The following is a 20,792-nucleotide window of genomic DNA, read 5'->3' on the forward strand; positions in this document are numbered from 1 at the left end:
CAAAACAAAGTCTCATATTCTGAAATAATATCCTAAAATAAAGTCGTAAAGTTTATTTGCATTTATATAATTTATGATATTCATATTACGTGGCGTTCTTATCACCAAGTTCAAGTAATGCCTAACTATACAAGATATTTATTATTCGTGATAATTTGATATTGTAATTACACTTATGTGTAGCAACTCTTTTGCTAGAAGAGTTATATCTACCCTAAATGTCATAGTTATAGTAATCCCTATTTTTATATATATACATTTGCACATAATCATCTAATCAATTTGCATACGTAATCCCAACACGTCATAATAGGTATTATCAACCCACAACATTATATATATACATATCAAACACCACAAGTAATCTCCATGCTTACGTTCCCTCTATACAACAAAATATGATCTGTACTCTAACTGACAACGAGGAGAAAACAGCATACTGGCCCGACCTGCCTGAGTATAGTGCGTAGACTTAATTTTCAACAGTCAAACACCTCAAAGTCTACTCCTAAAAGAAAATATCGACAGAGGGATGAGCCTGCCGCTCAGTAAGTAAATAATCGACCCTATCTATATATGTATATCAAACACAGCCCAAACAGGACAAGTAGGCAACATGCATGGACTACGGTCAATTTAACTCCAACATAATCAATTGTAGTACACCACATAGCTATCTCACAATAAAATAATCAATTAAACTTCCTTTTTCCTAGTTTGCTTACCAGAAGGTGATATCGTGTTTTTCCCGTCAACTCAATCTCACCGTCATATAAATTTAAGTGAATCCCCTTGACAGCCGGCTCATCAATCTCATTTCGCATCATAGCTCTTTCAAATCGCATCATAGCTCTTTTATTTCGCATCATAGCTCTTTTCACATCATATTTTTTTTCATATCGCATCAAAGCTCTTTTCATTTCATTTCGCCTTATAGGCTTTTCAACACATCAATGGGTATTCACGCCACAATATATATTCAATTTCCACCACTCCCTTATTTTCACATATCACCATTCTTGTAAGCAACTAGTAACGTAAAACAGTATATCTATATATTCTCATTTTCGGACATCAACAACACATCAAACAACAAAAGATAATATTTCAACGTATTTTCTCATTCTACGTACACAATATCATCAATAAAATCAAATCATCCATCACTCATATACTTTCAAATAAATCCATATTAGCACGAACCACAAATTCAGATAACAGTAAAATCACAATTAAAGATACATATATAGACAATACTAATTATTTACTTACCTCGACCTTCCAACGCTTTTATCTATTCAATAGGTAGTGGTTCGGTCTTTTCACTTTACCCCCGTATCCTATAATGATTATACCACATACAGTTAATATATCGAGAATATCATAATTTCTTTTAAATACAATATTAAATATTATTCGTATAATTTCTACTAATGTTTTAATATTCCACTTCTATCGAAGTACAAATCTTCATTTTTCCTCTTTATTAACATACCATTTATTAAATATAATTTTCGGAATATTTCTACGGATTTCTTATCAATTTCTCGCTATTATATAATTTAATTAAATAACAATACGTAGAATTGTGTATTTAGTTAACAATTCCGATGGAATTATATAAATTGGGTATAGCAACATTCAAATCTAATAAATTTAATAATCTAATTAACCAACGATATCATTTTTATATTCAATTTGATACTTAACTTGACACTAAGTTTTCCCCTCTATCTAGTGAAAATGAATCGAACTTCAAGGAAGATTGATCACAGCTGAGTCTGAGCCCAGCACTTCTTCAATTTACTAAGATATCCAGTCTAAAATTCCAAGATGTGGACCAAGAAATGCTCCCTGAATCAAAAAAGAAGTTTGGGACCAATGTAGTGAATGGTGGTGGGGCGTGCCACAAATGACCTACGAAGAAGAAGAATTCTAAAACAAAATGAGAGGTAGCTAACCAACTTCTAGGAGAGACATAATTGACTGCATTAATCTCGGTAGCTACGCCACCCACAGAATTTAAAGAACCTAAAGGAGCATGAGTCATATATTCTGCGGAACGCCGTTCTTTAAGCCACGAACTTCTTATGCTAGCTCTTAAAAAAAAAAGTATCTGAGGGAAGAAGGACCGAAACGTCTCAGTTCGCATCCTTCACGCTCTTCGATTCAGCTAGCTCAGCCCTATCTCTCTTCCTGGTATTCATTCTACGGGCAATGTTTAAGCTTGAAAACAGCCATTATGGATGCCCTTCATACTCCATTTCTCAAATTAATCAACGATATCATTTTTATATTCAATTTGATATTTAACTTGACACTATTTTAAATAGCCAAATTCGTAAAATATTCCGGTTAATGGTACATCACTCAATATAAACAACATTTAATAAACAGACTACTTAAATAATATAATTATATAAATTAAATAAAATTATAATTTTATACCTTTGTTTTCTCGTTCGGCCGAAGGAAGAAATTGCAATTTAGAATTGTGTTGTGTGTGTAATTGTGCATGTGTGTGTGAATGTATGTGTACAATCAACAAAAGAAAGAAAAGAAAGAGAGAGTGAGGCGGTGGGGTGGTGGCACCCACCTCCCACTCTCAACTCTCTCTCTCCTGCTATATGTGTATATATATATACATATTATTTTTATATATATAATAATATTATTATTTTATTTATTTAATTAAACTTTTCTCAAAATGCCATTTATATCCTTCCTAATTTTCTTAATTAATATAAATTATCCCAAAATATTATAACGAACTCCAATTTAATTCATTCAAGTGTTATTATATTCCAATTATGATCCATAATTTATTTACTAATTAACTAAATTTCATAAAAGTTTATCAATTAATCTCCCAATTATATATTATAATTTTTGGGACGTCACATGATGTGTCATTTTATGATACATATTTCAAATTTTTATGTTGCATTGAATTATATCTCGTATTTATCTAATTTAAATGTACAAATTCACGTGGATTGCATAATTTTAATACAAAATAATGTGATTTTTATACATATATATACATATTAAATAAAATGTATAATGAGCACTGTTATCATACAATGAGAAGTTTGTACAGATTGTAAAATAATGTCGAATAAGCATAATTACGACATCAGAAATCTAAAGAGAGTAAAACCATAATAACTAAATTAACAACCCATCATTAAAGCTAAGGAAAGTAGGCTAGCAATGATTAAGTGAACATAGGTCGTGTGTGAAAAGAATAATTGGGGGGGGCTAAGTTGCAATTAACTAAAATAGAGGGGCTGAAATTGAATATGGATGGACACTTTTCCCGCATTTGGTTGCAATTGAGGATTCCAATTTCCGCCATGGCTGCACGCGTCATGACCATCTGTGCCCAGCTATGCCCTGTTTGGATGTGCATCTTCTTCATCAATATTGGCATCTACTTTTTTGATTTTTTTGGAAAGGGCTCCTCCTTCCACAAATCCACTCTTTGACACTAAAATTTCTAGAATATGTTCTATTATACACATTTCATATTATTCCATGAAATTAGGTCACAATTTTCTATTGACAGGATAATCTCCAAAATTACTATCAAAGATTTTGTATTCGCACATAAGTGTATGTATGAAAGTATTGGGTGCGGGTGCAAAAGAATAAATAAATAAAAATACTTTAATATAAGAAGCATTTAAAAAAAATCCCAAGTGATATGTCGTCTTTAATAATTTTTAACAAATTTCTTTTATTACAATGGTATTTTTTAATAATTTTTCATCTAAATCATTTTTCGTTGCGCATTATCACATAAAGTACATAAACTTTCAAGTGGAAAGCCAATTAAAGTGGTCGGTTGCCTAAATACATGCTATTTTTTAAAGATAAATATTATCAAAACATCGCTTTCCGCTAAAAATCTGATAAGACACACATGTAAAAGGTAAAATTTATCACAAAGAAAAAAGAAATAGCAAAAATTGACATTTCCCCCTTGAAAAATAACATGCGATCACTAAATTGGCAAAAAGTAAATATCGTAGCCAAATTTAATCACAAATAGAATAGATAGAAAATTGTTAAAAAATAAAAAGAACATCATAATTTAAATGAGAGAATATTTGTTTTTCTCCTAATAAACTAATATTTATGAGTTAATTAATTGCAGAGAGAGAGAGATTGAGAGAATATTATGTAAATCAAATTTGATGGTGCTTGGAGATTTAGATCAACTTTACTTTTGAATCTGATGCCTCGATTTTAGGTATTTGTATTTGTCAAGAAGTAGCATATGTTAAGGTCCAATTTTGTTCAAAAATTGATCAGAAAATTGAATATATAAGACTAAAAAGATAAAAATTTGTATTTTTTATTTTTATTTACTCTATTACCCATATACATATTTTTTCTTCGATTCTTTTTTCATTCATATTGATAACACAGATACATAATCTTTGAAGAAGGATAATTAAATCACCAACAAAAGTGTTGGTGTTTGAATTTAATTTCTCTATTTGAGGGTATTGATAGTAATTTTTATTTTATTTAAATTAAAAAGTTTAGAATAAATGAGCAATACTCATTTTTTACTAATAAAAAATATTCTTGTTCTTGTTTGATGAATATCTGTATTAATAAAATTTTGATATGTTAAAAATTATTTTAGTATAATATTACTTATTTATTTTCTAATACAAAATAAAGAGAAATAGTAAAATTATAAAAATTGGTACTTTCTTCTCGTACCAAGAAAGAAAAAAAGTATTTACCCTTTCTAATCAACTCGAAGAAAAACTATTATTCTCGCCTTTTCACTTTGCCTCCCTCTTTCACTTGAATTAAACGAGTACTAGAGTTTTTCTATCAAATTATTCTACGGATTTGATAATTCAATACATTAATAATCCCAAAGGATAAATATATTTAAGAAACACAAAAAGATAATATAATTTCTATGTTTTTTTTTTTAAAAAAAATTAACGTAGCCGTATATAATTTTGAGTAGAAAACAAATCAAGATTTTGTGCAGGAGATAACCTTCCTGTTGGTAATTGGCCTTATTCAATTGTTGGAAGATAATCCTCCACCAAATCTATGAATGATTCTATGCTTATGAGATAATTTTCACAGAATTTGTGTGGATTCGATTTTATCTAATCGCCATATAATTGCCTATAATTTGGGATCCCCCGCAAGAAAAAGCCAATTTTGACTAGAATTGCAAATTTAATTTATCACTTGAGAGAGAGAGAGAGAGTAATTACACTATGAATTTCAGGCATTTCTTACTTTTACTTGCTTTTAGATAAATTTTTGTTTAATTGTCCAAAAAAATCATAAATATTAATTATATTATTTGTAATATTAATTAATTAATTAATTAATAATATAGAAGAGAATGAAGAATCTGAAGGAGTGCTGCCGTCGTGTTGTTCCAAAAATTGGTGGCGCACTTGCAGCACTTTTATTTTATATGAATTTTTTCAATTATTATTATTATTATTATTTTGTGTTCTTAATTAACCGTCAAATGAAAAAAGAAAAATTAATATAGAGAAAAAAGGGTATATTACTCTTTGCAGACAAGTTGCAATAAATAATACCCACAAGACTAAGAATGATAAACACACAAAATCACACACACGCGACGATTTTCTCTCTCTCTCGATTCTCTTTCCTTCCCTGCTTCATTCTCTCTCTCTCTTCTCCTCGAATATATACTCCAGACATCCTGACTTAACCACAGCAACTTTGCGTTAATCCTCGCCATACAATATATACGAACCCATTGCCACTCCCAAAAGAGTCAACAGGTTTTCCCTCCAAGGAGAAGCCTCCATTCTGTTTTGGCGTTTTCTCTTGACTTCTCTCCTCTCTTCATCCTTCACCTCTCAATAATACCACCTGCTGGGGGAATCGACTACGCGTTTTGCCTGTCAATGGGGAGGAAGAACCGGAGATTAAACAAAGGGAGGGTGTCAAGAATTGGCAGTTATGCAATAGCCTCATCGATTAAAGATCCCACTTGTATTTCTTGCACAACGTTCAATATTCTTGCGCCTATTTACAAAAGACTCGATCATGAGGTAACTATTTGGAACTGCATGAATAGTTGTTGGTTTACTCGTTTTTGTTTCAAATATATCTCGATTTAGGTTCAAAAAACCTTGCTTTATTGTTTTCTGGACGGTTTGTTTGCAAAGGTCCTTGTTTTTTTGGTGAAGTTGTAGATTTTGGCATAATTTGATTCACTGCCATGTATCTTTTGGGTTGCATCGTTTGCAAAATCTTGATTTTTTTATGGGCTTCTCGTAATGTGCATTGCGGGGGTGGTGGCAGGATCCCAGTTACAGGGAAAGTGATGTTAAAGATTATTGGCTGGATAGGAACAAGAGGATTTTGGATTGGTTATTGTGTGAAAGATCTTCCATCATCTGTCTTCAGGTTTTGGCCTACTTCCTTGTTTGATTTAATTGTAGGCTGTTTTTCTGAATAAAGATGTGAACTTTGATGTTATTGTTTTGTGGGCTATTGCAGGAATTCTGGGTTGGGAATGAAGAGATGGTGAGTATTTATGATAAGAGACTTGGTGATGCTGGTTACACCAATTTCAAGCTTGCCAGGACGAATAATCGTGGTGATGGTATGCTATACTGTTCTCTTTACAGGATTACCAACATTTACATGCAGCAATTTTAGTTTATGCTGTTACACATCTTGTTTAATTCAAATAGAAGCACCAATTTGTATTTTAGGATATCCCTTTCTTGTGTTATATTCGGATATGTCAAATTTGACCATTGAATTTTCTTTGGTATACTTTTCTTGTTCCCTCGAGAATCACCTTTCGGTGCTCTCTATCGGGCTAATACTTCCAATTGCATTGCAGATGTGGTTGGAATTTTTGGTATGGGGTAGATCAGGATGAGATGGGGATCACAAGGTAGTGGATGTAATTAGGGATTTTGTTGGAATAAATTCTTTTTAGAAGGATCATCTAGAAAGTAATATGGGAAGAAGTATATTTCGTCATTGTCAAACTGAAGTTGGATCTTCTTTGAGGAAAAAACAATGGGTAAATTATATATTCCTGTTCGAACTATGCCTGCTTTTACACTTTGCCATCGAATTTTTTTTTTGTGTCAACTTACTATCTTAACTTTGCGAAATTTGCACTTTCTCATATATGACCGTTTTTTGTTAATATTTCTGCCGAAAAAACATAAGATGTTATACATTACAGGTCTGCTGACTGCTCTGCACAAGGACTATTTTAGGGTCATCAACCACCGTGGCTTGCTTTTCAATGATTTTGGAGACCGTGTTGCTCAGCTATTGCATGTTGAGCTGATTGCACCCTTTTCACAATGCCGGAACAGTAATGTTCGCCAAGAACTTCTTATAGTGAATACACACCTATTGTTTCCGCATAATTCAAGTTTGTGCTTGGAGCGGCTGCGTCAGGTATGCTAAATTCTATACCAAGCATCTGATCGCTGAATCATTGATGTTATTAGGTAACATAACTTGCTGGATATTTTAACACGATAGGTCTACAAAATATTGCACTATGTGGAATCGTATCAAAAGGAAAACAAACTGAATCCCTTGCCAATCTTACTTTGCGGGTATGTTTCTTACTTTTTCTTTTGGCATTTGAAAGGTCTCCTTGCTAATATAACTGGAAACTCAAGTAATTTGTTGTGTTTCTCTGACTTTTCCAGTGACTGGAATGGGAGCAAGAGGGGTCATGTTTACAAATTTCTAAGATCTCAGGGATTTGTGTCATCGTATGACACTGCTCATCAGTATACTGATGCAGATGCTCATAAAGTAATGACTTCTTGCTTATAATTTGTTTTAGATATTCATTTTTGCCATAAATTTGTTCTGATGCCATGGGCTTTTATGTAGTGGGTGAGCCACCGCAACCATCGTGGCAATATCTGTGGCGTTGATTTTATCTGGCTTCTCAATCCGAATAGATACAGGAAATTACTTAAAACTAGTTGGAGTGAAGCAGTCTTTGGGATGTTCAAGGTGAGATATTTGAATTAATTTTTCGTGATTCTTAAAGAAGAAGGGTATGGATGTTTTCTCTTGATACCTTGACAATCACCCTCCAGTTGCAATACAGCCTTAGATAACTTGGATTATCCTATTTTTGTTCAGAAATTATTTTTGGTGTTAAAATTGATGACACCTTCAGTAGGGAAGGTTGTTGCGTATTGTGCTCTCATGAACTTATAGAATAACATATTAGCAGAATTCATGATGATATTGCACTGATTGTGATTGTTTTACATATTACCTGTTCATTCAATATAAAGTGTGTGTATTTGTCTTTACAGTATCAGCTTAGGCGAGCCTCACTGACTGAGGATGATGCCTTTGTTTTTCTAAAGACTGATAGCCAAGGTGATTACATCACCTACTCGGGCTTCTGTGAAGCATTGCGACAGGTAGGCAGCATTTTCTATTTTTTCTAATGTCTTAGTTTGTATATTTTCCGGGAGATGGTAATCACACACATTTTCTTGGAATTCCTACAGCTTAATTTGATTGGTCATTGTAATGGACTGAGTGCTGAAGAGCTACAAGAACTATGGGTGCAGGCGGACATTGATGGAAATGGTGTAGTTGACTACAAAGAATTTAAGGTATGAGATGCTACTCTCGTTTTATCTTTTGAGTTATTCCGTTTTTATTTTTGTTTTCGCTAGTTGGTATATGGTAAAGTAGTGAGGCGAAATATCACTAGAAAGGCTTTATCTAATTTATGAAGACGTAATACTTGAGAAGAAATGGTTTTATATTTCTATTATCATAATGCCATTGCAGCAACAAATATGGAACGCCTCATGGTTTGAGGAAAGAGATGAAGTGGGTGACGAGGTTTGGGATGATGTCATGAACGAAACGGAGCAAACTATTGGATTCAGTGTCAAGAATGCAGTTCTCTTCCCGACAGAAGTGGAGAAAGGGATGTGGCCTGAAAATTACTCTCTTTCTGACCATGCTCGACTCACCGTGGTCTTTTCACCGCTGCGTATGCCTTGCTCTCGACTAACCTGTTGATACTTGGTGATTGCTGCTGGAATCAATCATGAGGTAGGAGAGGAAAACTCTGGGGCTGAGGAACTTTGCATATCTGCATTGTAGCAGTCAGAAAGCAGAAGATGTGTGACGAGGTGATCCGCTGCAAGCTAGGAAGCCAAATAGAAATATAACTCCTGGGAACAGTTCACCTCTGACATCTGTGGTGGCTGCTAATGCAACGGGGGAGCCGTATACGCCAATGCTTGTGATTTTGGGCTGGTGGTGTACATAATAGAATGGAAAAGAAGAAGCATGAGAAAGATACAAGTTGTGGAAATGTGGATAGGAATGAAGATTTTGTAGTGTAGTGGGGTTGCTCCTTTGTTTGCAAAGCATGGGCATATAATTGAATTTCAAGAAGTGGTGTGCAAAATGTGGAAATGCATATAGTCTTGATTATTTTACATTTGTTTTGGGGGTGGCCATGACTATGATGTATTCATACTAGTAGTAAATTTTTTAACACAAACATGACCAATGCCATATATGATTTTTGAGAAGCTCAAAGTAATAATTAAAACAGAATGTTAGACACACATTGTTTGCAGAACCTTTAGAAAAGTGAGTGGGATATATTAGTATTAGTATACAAATTAGCCATTAAAAAGCCATTGTAAAAGGTGTAATATTCTCTTTTAAACATTTACTTACACTTTGATGCAAAAAAGTTTCTTATGTTATAAAGTTGAGGACAGAATTGTGTGTGAGAGAGAGAGAGAGATGGTGACATCTCCCAGAATGCAAGGGCAAGGGGGGGTGGTGGTGGTGGGGTTTACCAATCTCTTCAACTTAATAAATCACAAATTAGGGAGACATAAAAGAAAAGAAAAAGATTCCTTGTGCCCTAAATTTATTTTTGATTACCGCTTTAGATTTGGCTTTTTTGTTGTGAGAGAGTTAATATACAAAATTGTATTTGTATATGATGAATTTGTTTATTTTTATTATTATTCTTAAAGTCAAAGGTAAAAAATTAATAACAAAAATGATGATGGAGCCCAAAAAGAAAAAAATAAAGCAATACATCAGATGCAAACGTGTCTAAATATGATTGGGTCTGTGACTAAGAGTCCCACTGCTCCAAGCTTCCTCCTTACGACTCTCTTCTACCCTTCTCCACTTTCCCTTCATTCCCCACACCTCTCAAAATATAAAATTAAATATGAATTTTAATTGTTTTTTTTTCTTTTATACTTTCAACATTAGACCCTTATCTTCTTTTATCATTATTTTTTCAAAAAATAAAAATTATGTAATATTTTTTGTTATATATATTATTTTATTTTGTATATCCAATTTTTTCTATTAATAATTAAAATGAAAGAAAATGGCAACTACATTGAAGGGCAAAATGGACATTTCGGTCTGACACGGTATATACACTGAATTTGAACGCGTCCGCTCCGGTCTTGTACAATCTTCAACACTTTCTCAGAAATTCCACTCTCTGTTTCTCTCTCTCTCTCTCTCTCAAATTCTCCATATCTTGAAACCCCACTGAATTTCCCTGAATCTAACCCCTCTTTAGCTCTAGGGTTTCTTTGTCTTATAAATTAAATATATTTGCTTTTTACCATCACTCTCCATCTTTCACTTTTTCTCAACTCTCTCTTTTTTGTTTCTTTTTTTTTTTGTGGAAAAAAAAGTCTGGTCAATGGCTGTGCTTCCGGTGAAAGCCTTACCGGTGGGCTATAGATTTCGCCCCACGGACGAGGAGCTGATCGATCACTATTTGAGGCTCAAAATCAATGGCCGTCACAAAGAAGTCAGTGTTATTCGTGAAATTGATGTTTGTAAATGGGAGCCCTGGGATTTGCCTGGTATGTTCTAATTTTTTCTTTGGAGTTCTCATTTAAGAGTTTATTATTATTATTATTATGTTCTTTTTTTGGGATTAAGTTTTCTTTTTGGTTTTTTGGAGAAAAAGAAATCACTTTTTACTGGAGTTTCTCTGAGTAAGGTGCAATTAATTTTAGCTAGGTTGTAGGAATAGGGTTATTGGTTGTTAAGATTGGGTTGAACTGATCTCCCTTAGGGTTTTTGTCTGAAGCGTCTTTAAATAGTCATTGGTTGCTTTCGAGTTAAAAGTTTTGAGAGATGTGTTCTTGTGCTCGGTATTTTCATAATGCAGCACGAATTTGATAGGTAAGGTTATGATAGTTTCTAATTTCCGAATTTGTCATCTGATAACAAGTAATTTTTTTTAGTACGGTGAATAGGTTTCTGATTAATAGCTTAATTAAGCGATTTTTGGATATCTGTGGATTTGATGGTTTACCTGTTAGCATCTTTGAGTTCATAATCACATAGTATTTTTCTCATTATAAATTATCTAAAGGTGTTACTTCCAGTTAGTGGTATTTACAAGCTAACATTGGCTATAAATTTGCAGATGCTTATGAATTTTTATTTATCTATGTTTTGCAGATTTGTCTGTGATAGAGTCTACTGACAATGAGTGGTTCTTCTTCTGCCCTAAGGATCGGAAATATCAGAATGGTCAAAGATTGAACCGGGCAACAGAAAAAGGTTACTGGAAAGCAACTGGTAAGGATAGAAACATAACTTCCCGGAAGGGAGCAAAGATTGGGATGAAAAAGACTTTAGTTTTCTACACTGGTCGTGCACCTGATGGCAAGAGGACTAACTGGGTGATACATGAATATCGTGCTACCGATAAGTCACTGGATGGTACCCATCCTGGTCAGGTTGGTCATAAATATATGCCTCTAATTTTCAAATTAGGGTGTTGGCAATTCTTGTAGGCCTTGTATTTTTAGTTTGTGCATAGTTATAGTAAATATTTTCCTGTTCTTGGTAAAATTGTTTGGCAATGTATAGCCTTTGAAGCTGAGCAATTCACTGCTACATGTTAGTAAACAAATATGCAATTTTACTTCGTTTATGGTGATTAATTGGAAGTTAGCAGCTACAGTAACATTTCTGTATAATATACTAGCAGAAATTTTAAGAAACAGGCCCTTTAATTTGTAGTCTGCCTCGTATTAATATCGTTAATTGTATTGTGATTTCGATCAACTTGATGCTTAACAGATCCAGAAATTTTTAAATGGTCAATGGTCCTTTTGTTCTTTTCCTCATGAATCTGTATAGTTAATGGTATTACGAAAGGAACTGCCTTTGTTCTCGGATGCATTGACAGTTAATCTTGAACCTTCGAAGAACACTATTATATTTTGTTGATTGCGTTAGTAAGGTAGATTACAACTAGTTAATTCAATGGTGTCTGTAGTATGCTTTGGGTTTCTCCTTTCCTAATTACTAACATGACTATTTCTTTTTCTAGGGTGCCTTTGTGCTGTGCCGCCTGTTTAAAAAGACTGATCTGAAACAAGATGAGATTGCTGAAAGTTCAAACTGCAATGAAGTTGAAGAGATTGTCTCTTCTCCTACCATAGTTAAACCTTCTGCTGACGAAGAACAATCTGAATCAGTTACTCCCACTTTTGGTGGCCTGGCTGAAATGCAACCATCGAGTGTCGAAAGCTGTCCAAATTTAAATTCCGAGCAAGCTATGGTTGAGGGGGCTCCTGTACCTATTGATTGGCAGAGCAATAGCTGCATTGCTGATGAGGTGGAAGACAACATATTAGACACAACATCTATTCCAGTGAGTGAACCCTAACTTTCTGCCATACATTCAGGTCACTAATATTTTACTAACTGCAAACCTTTTCTTTTGGCTGCTATTTTTATTCAGCCAAATCCAGAGCTTGAAAAATTATTGGGAGAATTTTGTCCACCCCTGCAAGAGACATCAGATTGGAAAATTTTCTCTCCATTGCATTCACAGATGCAATCGGAGCTAGGAAATCAATACTTGTATAGCAGCTTTACTGGTGACATCAACAACAGTCAACACAATATCCCTTTTCAATATGGAACAAATGCTTCTGATATTAATGAGTTCTTGGACTCGGTTCTTATTGATCCAGATGAGCAGAGCTTTGGTGGGATATATTCTATATCATCCATTGATAGTGCCAAGCACATTAACATGCATCAGTTGGTAAATGATGGTAACTCAAATAGTGAATCAGAGGGTGAGGTGTCGCAGAGAAATGTAAATGTAAGTCATTTAATTGCTTGCTGGGCAATTATTAGCCATTTAATTGCTAGCAATATATTTTTGAGGGATGTATATTTACTTGCATGCTCAAACTTGACCGTGTGTTAATCTTATGTTTATTTTAGGTTGAACCAAGTATTTTACAATGTGAGTTGATTGAGGAAAATATCAAGCAAGAGTCTCCATTCCAGAGTGAAGTTACTTCTGATATGGCTGCTGTACAACAAAGTGTCAACAATTCTCATTTTGGCAATAATTATGGCCATAGAAGCCTGGATTTTGCAAATAACAGTTTCAAAGTACCAAATGATTTCACAACTGTTTCTGCTAGCAATCAGATCCCGTACCTGTCAAATATTGAAGAAGCTGGTGCTTATAGACCTGCATTGGGAGACGCCACTTCTGGACCTGGAATTAAGATAAGAACTCGTCAGATTCCAAATCAATCTAGCATCCAAAACTCTGTAGCACAAGGAACTGCTCCTAGAAGAATTCGCCTGCAGAAGAAATTTCAAATTGGACCTGTTGAGTGCCGCCTCCCTAATGAGTCGACTGACAGTAAAATAATCCATGAAGGAGAGCCGATTCAGGTGTGATATCTTCGTGGTTTCAGGTGTATCAACCAATATGAATACGTGTTTTGAGGATTCTAATTTTGTAGTGTTGGTTTCTGCAGGATGACAAAGCAACTACTGTGCATGCTCTTGATAAATTGAAGGAATCAACTTCTGATGAAGCAAATAAAGATGGACAATCAAATGATATAAGCCCAAGCTTTAAAGCTGAAAGTGATTTTCTAGATAAAGAACCTAAAGACGTTCCTTTGTTGAGATCTGGATGGACATCAAGACTTTCAGTTTCATCGTCTTGTTACATGCCAAAGCTACTTGTGGCGACCAGTCTCACCATCATGCTTGTTGCTGTGTGGTATTCTATATTTTGAATAAAACTAACTAGAAAGGAACCGTGCTCTTTTTGTATAGGACTCGAGTGTTTATGGTCTTTAGCTGGGTAGGTTAACACCCGCGTTAGTTGCTTTTTCTGAATTTGCTTGATGCTATGGATATATATATATATGTATGTATGTATTCAGAGCAGAATCATCTGTACATGTTATGTAATGTTATTGAAATCGGGAGGAACTGACTATGTAGTCTATATATAATACATATTTAGTGACTTTATAGAGACTTAATTGTAGTCTTCCTTTTTTTTTTTATTGTAAATAATTATCTGGATGGTAGAAGTAACATTGCGTGGGTTCTCTCTTCTTATGAATATTAAGGGAAGAAATTAACTGGAGAGAGAATCATTTGCAGCAATTTCTTAAGACGTTAGTTTGATGAGGATTAGTTTTGCTGGAGAGTGCAGGGCAAAATCGAGGACTAGAATGAGCTGATTGTTATTGGCTTTCTGCAAAGACAATTTCATCATATCTTTAATTTATTGATTAGATAATCCCATCTAAAAGAAAAGAAAAATGTAAAGAGCGTTTTCAAAATCCATTCTTCTTCTTTTGTCAATGCCATGATGTTTCTTCAGACATATATTTTCTATTTCTTCTCTCCAACCTTATTCTACGAACCATATTTGTTATATAATTAATTAATTTTAATAATAATATAAAAGTATTTTATCATATTATTTTAAATATTTAATAGAGTGTGTCAGTTTGCTAGTTGTAAGAAAATGGGATGGTTAGGATGTAGCTAGAAATTGTTTTTGTATGCTAATTATTGAATCGGGTTTTAAGTGTAAGCAAGCAGAAGATCCTTCTGCAATTTAGAGAGGCCAATGGACATGGAGTCAGTTCAATTGCAAAAGAAAACCCATCATCATTTTGGGGTGAGAGAGGCTCGAACTCTCGACCTCAGGATAACTCTATAAAGCTATGAGACCTACGCGCTAGCCAACTGCGCCACCACCCCGGTTATCACGGATAGGCACTTTATTCAATATGACATTTGTGTTGAACTCGATTCTAAAAAAACACTGTGGATTATTATTAGCTCATTTCGCATAATAAATAATCAGATATTTGGCAAGTTCAGTGACAAGATTGTTCACTCTGTCGTACATTTGAATAGTCGATTGCACACGGTACTTAATTGTAGTGTACTCACCAGAACAAGAAACGAGCAAAGAAAAATGTTCCCAGAGACCAACTTCATATCCTGTTTGCTGATACTAATCGCTACTTGTATAACATATACTCCGACACAAGGGACAAGTTACGAACAAGAATATGCAAAGCAGATTCTTAGCTCAGCCCATAAAGAAAAAGATTGGTTGGTTTCAATAAGAAGGAAAATCCACGAAAACCCAGAACTTAGATTCCAAGAATTCAACACTAGTGCCCTGATTCGCAGTCAACTCGAGGAACTTGGTATTTTTTACGATTACCCTTTTGCTAAAACGGGTTTGGTCGCTCAAATCGGGTCGGGTCTCCCACCCGTTGTTGCTCTACGAGCTGATATGGATGCTCTTCCGTTGCAGGTCAGACTCTCTACAACGGGGTTTTCTTGCTTTGGATAAAACTTGAATTCTTTTCTTTATACCATCATGTCGGATGAAAGTTTGATTTTTTCTGGATTATGTGTTCTTGTTTGATATCGAAGATTGAAGCTTTTTCTTTCTATTTGGCATGACAGATAATCGACATTTTAGTATGATGATTTTCGTGAGCATATGTGTTGTTTGATTGTATAATAGGAGCTAGTGGAGTGGGAGCACAAGAGCAAAGTGGATGGTGTAATGCATGGATGCGGGCATGATGCTCATACTACAATGCTTCTTGGTGCTGCTAAGTTGCTCAATCAAAGGAAGAACAAGTTTAAGGTTGGTTTAATTTGGATAAAATGGTGTGGAGATAAGTTGATTTTATCCTGTGAAGTTCATTCAAAGTGATTGGTGTTTGATGCTTTTGTCATTTATTCCCTCTGTTTGTGTTGCTATTGTTTATTTTCTTACTCTGGGAGTTGTAAGGTGTCTATATAATGTTGATTAGATGTGTATACAGTATCTTGTATGAGATTGATTTGAGAGAATTGTGTGCTTAGAGAGCTGAACGTTACAAGGAGAATTGAGTTTTTATAAATGGGGGATATATATGCAATACTGGCTTCATTGTCTGCATTGACTTGAGGCGTGAAACTATAATTTACAGAAAAAGTTGATCAAAGATGGCTGTCAAATTTCTAACTCACAATCTTGCGGATCCTTCTACGTCCTGGTGAGGCAGCAAAAATTAGATGAAGGATTTGTAGTAGAAAATAAAAAGCTCTTATTATGCAGCATCAGCAGAATGTCTTATCATTCCTCTATGATTAATCTTCTTTCCCCTAAAAACTATTTTCGCCCACAATCTCAGGATTTGAGGTTGTTAGAGATACAACAAAAATTAGTGAAGCAAGTTGTACGCATGAAAGGAGGAAAGGGGTAAAAGATTTCACCTTGCAGAAACGATCAAACATTAACTGGTTTGTTGTTTGTTTGATGTATTCCTTTGGATGGTGAAGGGAACTGTGAGACTTCTTTTTCAACCTGCCGAGGAGGGAGGTGCTGGCGCATCCTATATGATAAAGGAAGGTGCTCTTGGTGATGCAGAAGCAATATTTGGGATGCATATTGATTATGAAAATCCAACGGGAAGTATAGCAAGTATTCCTGGACCAGTGCTTGCTGCAGTATCCTTTTTTGAAGCCAAAATAGTAGGAAAAGGTGGGCATGCTGCAGAACCCCACAGTAGCATCGATCCAATACTCGCTGCATCTTTTGCAATCTTGGCACTGCAACAACTCGTGTCAAGAGAAGTAGATCCCCTTCATAGTCAAGTATGCCATAATCAGCCATTTTCAGCTTTCTGTGCCTTGAATTTCCTTTCCTTGAGAAATCATCTCAACTAGAAAAATACCTTTTCATATGTACTATATATTTGCGGAAAAGCATAAAATACAAAACTTCTCCTCATTTTTCTGTAAATCTGGTCTGTGCCTCTTAATAATTTCTTCCTAAAATGCTGCTTCTGTTCCTTGCAAAATCTTGTTTGTGAATAGAAAGTGCAAAAAGTGAACAGTGAGAGTTATGATTGCAGGTGCTTTCTGTTACATATGTCCGAGGTGGAACGGCATCAAATGTAATTCCACACTATGTCGAACTAGGGGGCACGCTCAGGAGTCTTACAACTGAAGGGTTGCTTCGACTGCAGCAGAGGGTGAAAGAGGTAGCTCTAGTTCTACCTTTCATACTGAGCTTTGATTTATATTCTGCAGAATATGAATATGCCACGAACATCAGCTTTTTTCTGAGATCTATAATTGATAATTTTGATGTAGAGGATTTTAGTACGAAATAGTCAAAACTTATATATGCTTGAGTTCATAGGTTTTCGAAGGACAGGCAGCTGTGCACAAATGTAAAGCATATGTTAATATGAAAGAAGAGGAATTCCCTCCATATCCAGCTTGTGTGAATGACGAGAGATTACATCGACATGTGAAGAGGGTTGGCAGCCTTCTGCTTGATCCCGAGAATGTCAAGGAGGCCGCAAAGGTGATGGCTGGCGAGGACTTTGCCTTCTACCAAGAAGTGATTCCAGGAGCAATGTTCAGCATTGGGATCAGGAATGAGAAAGTAGGTTCCATTCACTCTCCTCACTCCCCGCATTTCTTTCTTGATGAGAATGTCCTTCCAATCGGAGCAGCCTTACACACTGCTGTTGCAGAATTTTACCTCAAAGGTCTTGATCATTCTGATTTTACTGTAGAGATTTAGTCGGTTGCTTCATGTTTTAACTATTACAAGTGTAAAAACTGTGTACGTGCAATTCTATCTCACACACACTTCATTATCATAGGCCTGCAATTATCTTCTGTCCCATTGGTATGTCCAGAAAGAATCCCATCCGCATTTGATCAGCGGACAAAAGATGGAAAGAAATTTGCGTGTATGTTAGTCTTCAAGTGGGACAAGCCAATAATTCGAACACAAGACGTCTTATGTTTGAACATTGAATGTGTGCGTATGTACAGGGGAAAAACAAAAAAAAAAGAAAGAAAGAAATTTGCGTGTATGTTTCTTTCAAAATAGTGTTTCAAGTTCGACTTCTTTTTGAATTACATCTCTAACAGAACGTACTTGTGCATAGTTATGGTTGAGAAATGCATGGATGCAGATAGACAGGGCAGTACGACAATATTTCTATGTCCGTTTTGCGTACGTGTGATGTGAAATATAAGATGAGAATGAAAATTTACAATAGACGATCAGATTTCAGATGATTTATTAAGTTGGGATTTTCATCTTTTTTCCTCTATAAATTCATTCATAGGTTATAAAATAAATTAGATTGGGTGACCTTTTCTTGAGAAACACTCATAAGGACAGGAAAATACATGGAGATCCATGCTTCCCTCTCTCCATACTCCATACATTCAATGCACTCAAATATTCATAGAACTTGGTTTAGAAGAAATCTCCCAGAAACATATATATATACATATTAAATAGAGCATTATTTGACTAAAAAGATTCAAGAAAAGACCACCTTGTACTACATTTGACTCCAAAAGCCACAAGATCCATAGCCATGCCCATGCATGTTCTCTCCTCTTTCTCTCTCTCTCCAGGATTTTCACAGGAACACTTTTCACTTTTGAAGACACATTCATGTACCCTGTCCAACTAAATCCCAGATTCCAGCTGGAAAGCAATGCACTAATAAGCCTGATGCTCGAATTTCACCTAGGGATTGATTATATATGAAAATTCTTACGGTGGTTGAGATTTGTTGAATTTAAATTAATTATATAATAAGTGTAATATATTTATTGTATAATTGATATACATATAATTTAAAAAAAATGATCATTTACATTACAAGTATAATACATTTATCTTATTAGTTTGATTCTACCGAACTTGATTTGAATAAAAAAACATTTCTTAGTTACTTACACTCATATATTAACAACAGTACTGGAGTAATTAATAGTTGAAATCATGTAAACCCTGTTCTTGAAGGAAAACCAATGATGAAAAATGGGTGGTTGAGCTTTTGACTGCTTTTTCAGCCACAGACAGAAAGCAATATTATGCAACCAACTTTCTCATAATGACAGTTGGCCCCTTACCAACAGGAACCTCTTAATCAATTCTTAAGTACATGATAATTCTTGATTAATGAAGACAACCCTGTTATGATTAAGTACTTAAGCATATATATATATAGGGGCAAGCTATAAATGAAAACCTCTTTTTGGCAGAATTGCATGCTGATGTTGTCTTTTGGTAGACATCAATTTCATCAGATAAATAAATTAGTGTAACCTTTGTAGGTGGAAATATCTGCTGAGTCATTCCCACGCAAGAAGTGGGCTAATCCTGTCAGCATTATTACAATATGGGAAAGGCTTTACTAACGATGACAAAGTGACAAATTGGGGTATGAAATTCAGCTTTCAATTTTACCATCAAAGTTGTAGTTTGATTTGGATGTGTGATGGAAATTGAGAAAGGGGGCACCCACATAATATATCAATCCCTACACCCCCTTTGTTATTGTTTGGTAAATTAGGTGATGGAAATATCACATGTAGGGAACCCACAATCTTTACTCCACTTAGGTATCAAACAACTTTTCATTTTGATCCAATCGGTAGGTAAGGATGACCCATCATTATACATTATTAGGGAGAATAATGAAAAAATATTTACAAATCTTATAAAAAGGAGGCATGTGCAGTCTTGTAGATGCAATTGAAATAAACCCTTTATTTCATTAAAAAAAACACAAGTGGTAAGATGTGAGATGAAACAGGGCATGTGAGTCCAACTAGATGGTTACACGCAAATTACCAGCACTTTTGGAATTCCCAAGTTTTCAAGTTCCCAGGAGTAGTCAACATAAAATTAAAACTATTCTTCTGCTGTGGAAATCCATGAAAAACGTGTTATTAAAAAGGTTCCAAATCAATGCAAGATTAAATGAGATTGGTTGATCAGTTTCATTCCAAGAATGTTCAAGACACTCTAGTATTTGCTAGATCACCCCTACCCCTGTATTCATATTCTGATCAAACCCTCAAATTAAGAAACCCCCCGTTAATTACTGTTACATAGTCGTGTAGTTGTTACATCAATCATAATTTTAGTTACATATAATGTAATTATTAGGTCCCAAGAGCGACATAAACCAAACCTTAATTCTTGAAATCTAGGCCACTAATTTGTTGAACTAAAACACAATACACGCATAAATTCGGTTATCATGTAAAGTTGGCCAAAAATTCCCATTCCCCAACTAATTATGATTAGGTTAATATATATACACACACTAAAAACAAAAAAAGATTAAGGAAATAATGAAGAGGGTATCCTCCTCCTCCTCCCTGCATGTGCTCTGCCATCACATACTCCTGCTTTAAGCATAAAAATCCACACCGTCCATTCCTTGACAATCTCAAATACTAGTTTGTGGAGGTATATATAAATGCTGCTGATTCTCTCCAATAGACCTCCCCTCCCTCCTCCTCTTCTTTTAGTACTCAATCTTTTTCATTTCTTGTCAGAATTATTTCTGCTCATCTTTTTTACAACTAAATACACTTGATCA

At 34.7% G+C, this 20,792-nt stretch overlaps 4 protein-coding genes and 1 non-coding gene across 5 annotated transcripts in view; 4 read left to right on the top strand and 1 right to left on the bottom strand.

The window, feature by feature from the left end:
- LOC105160263 (uncharacterized calcium-binding protein At1g02270) lies at window positions 5,613-9,568 on the top strand. Its single transcript, XM_011077573.2, has 10 exons — window positions 5,613-6,077; window positions 6,331-6,435; window positions 6,529-6,634; window positions 7,235-7,455; window positions 7,543-7,619; window positions 7,716-7,824; window positions 7,906-8,031; window positions 8,343-8,453; window positions 8,544-8,651; window positions 8,833-9,568. The coding sequence occupies exons 1-10, from the start codon at window positions 5,931-5,933 to the stop codon at window positions 9,067-9,069; spliced, it is 1,347 nt and encodes a 448-aa protein (XP_011075875.1). The 5' UTR covers window positions 5,613-5,930; the 3' UTR covers window positions 9,070-9,568.
- Window positions 10,519-14,375, top strand: LOC105160262 (NAC domain-containing protein 62). Its single transcript, XM_011077572.2, has 6 exons — window positions 10,519-10,910; window positions 11,518-11,798; window positions 12,398-12,721; window positions 12,812-13,180; window positions 13,306-13,770; window positions 13,857-14,375. The coding sequence occupies exons 1-6, from the start codon at window positions 10,745-10,747 to the stop codon at window positions 14,121-14,123; spliced, it is 1,872 nt and encodes a 623-aa protein (XP_011075874.1). The 5' UTR covers window positions 10,519-10,744; the 3' UTR covers window positions 14,124-14,375.
- On the bottom strand, window positions 15,022-15,108 carry TRNAM-CAU. The gene is given in 2 exon segments: window positions 15,022-15,057; window positions 15,071-15,108. It is a non-coding gene; the product is annotated as a tRNA-Met (tRNA).
- On the top strand, window positions 15,225-18,058 carry LOC105160264 (IAA-amino acid hydrolase ILR1-like 5). The gene is made up of 5 exons (XM_011077574.2): window positions 15,225-15,676; window positions 15,893-16,018; window positions 16,699-17,013; window positions 17,274-17,402; window positions 17,564-18,058. Exons 1-5 carry the CDS (start codon window positions 15,329-15,331, stop codon window positions 17,951-17,953), a joined length of 1,308 nt encoding a protein of 435 aa, XP_011075876.1. The 5' UTR covers window positions 15,225-15,328; the 3' UTR covers window positions 17,954-18,058.
- LOC105160344 (heavy metal-associated isoprenylated plant protein 9) overlaps window positions 20,528-20,792 on the top strand; it is a 1,781-nt gene continuing 1,516 nt past the window's right edge. The window contains exon 1 of the mRNA XM_020693154.1: window positions 20,528-20,659. The gene's annotated coding sequence lies outside the window, so the exon portion shown is untranslated. The remainder of the gene's footprint in view (window positions 20,660-20,792) is intronic.

Source organism: Sesamum indicum, linkage group LG4, assembly GCF_000512975.1.
Source record: "Sesamum indicum cultivar Zhongzhi No. 13 linkage group LG4, S_indicum_v1.0, whole genome shotgun sequence".
Lineage (NCBI taxonomy): Eukaryota > Viridiplantae > Streptophyta > Magnoliopsida > Lamiales > Pedaliaceae > Sesamum > Sesamum indicum.

Bases quoted from the DNA above. Each gene is read 5' to 3' on its own strand.
- LOC105160263 (XM_011077573.2), top strand. From the start codon at position 5,931: ATGGGGAGGAAGAACCGGAGATTAAACAAAGGGAGGGTGTCAAGAATT. The intron at 8,032-8,342 runs GTGAGATATTTG...TTGTCTTTACAG, and splicing joins CAGTCTTTGGGATGTTCAAG to TATCAGCTTAGGCGAGCCTC. The intron at 8,454-8,543 runs GTAGGCAGCATT...GAATTCCTACAG, and splicing joins TCTGTGAAGCATTGCGACAG to CTTAATTTGATTGGTCATTG.
- LOC105160262 (XM_011077572.2), top strand. From the start codon at position 10,745: ATGGCTGTGCTTCCGGTGAAAGCCTTACCGGTGGGCTATAGATTTCGC. The intron at 10,911-11,517 runs GTATGTTCTAAT...TATGTTTTGCAG, and splicing joins GGAGCCCTGGGATTTGCCTG to ATTTGTCTGTGATAGAGTCT. The intron at 13,771-13,856 runs GTGTGATATCTT...TGGTTTCTGCAG, and splicing joins ATGAAGGAGAGCCGATTCAG to GATGACAAAGCAACTACTGT.
- LOC105160264 (XM_011077574.2), top strand. From the start codon at position 15,329: ATGTTCCCAGAGACCAACTTCATATCCTGTTTGCTGATACTAATCGCT. The intron at 16,019-16,698 runs GTTGGTTTAATT...TGGATGGTGAAG, and splicing joins AAAGGAAGAACAAGTTTAAG to GGAACTGTGAGACTTCTTTT. The intron at 17,014-17,273 runs GTATGCCATAAT...TTATGATTGCAG, and splicing joins TAGATCCCCTTCATAGTCAA to GTGCTTTCTGTTACATATGT.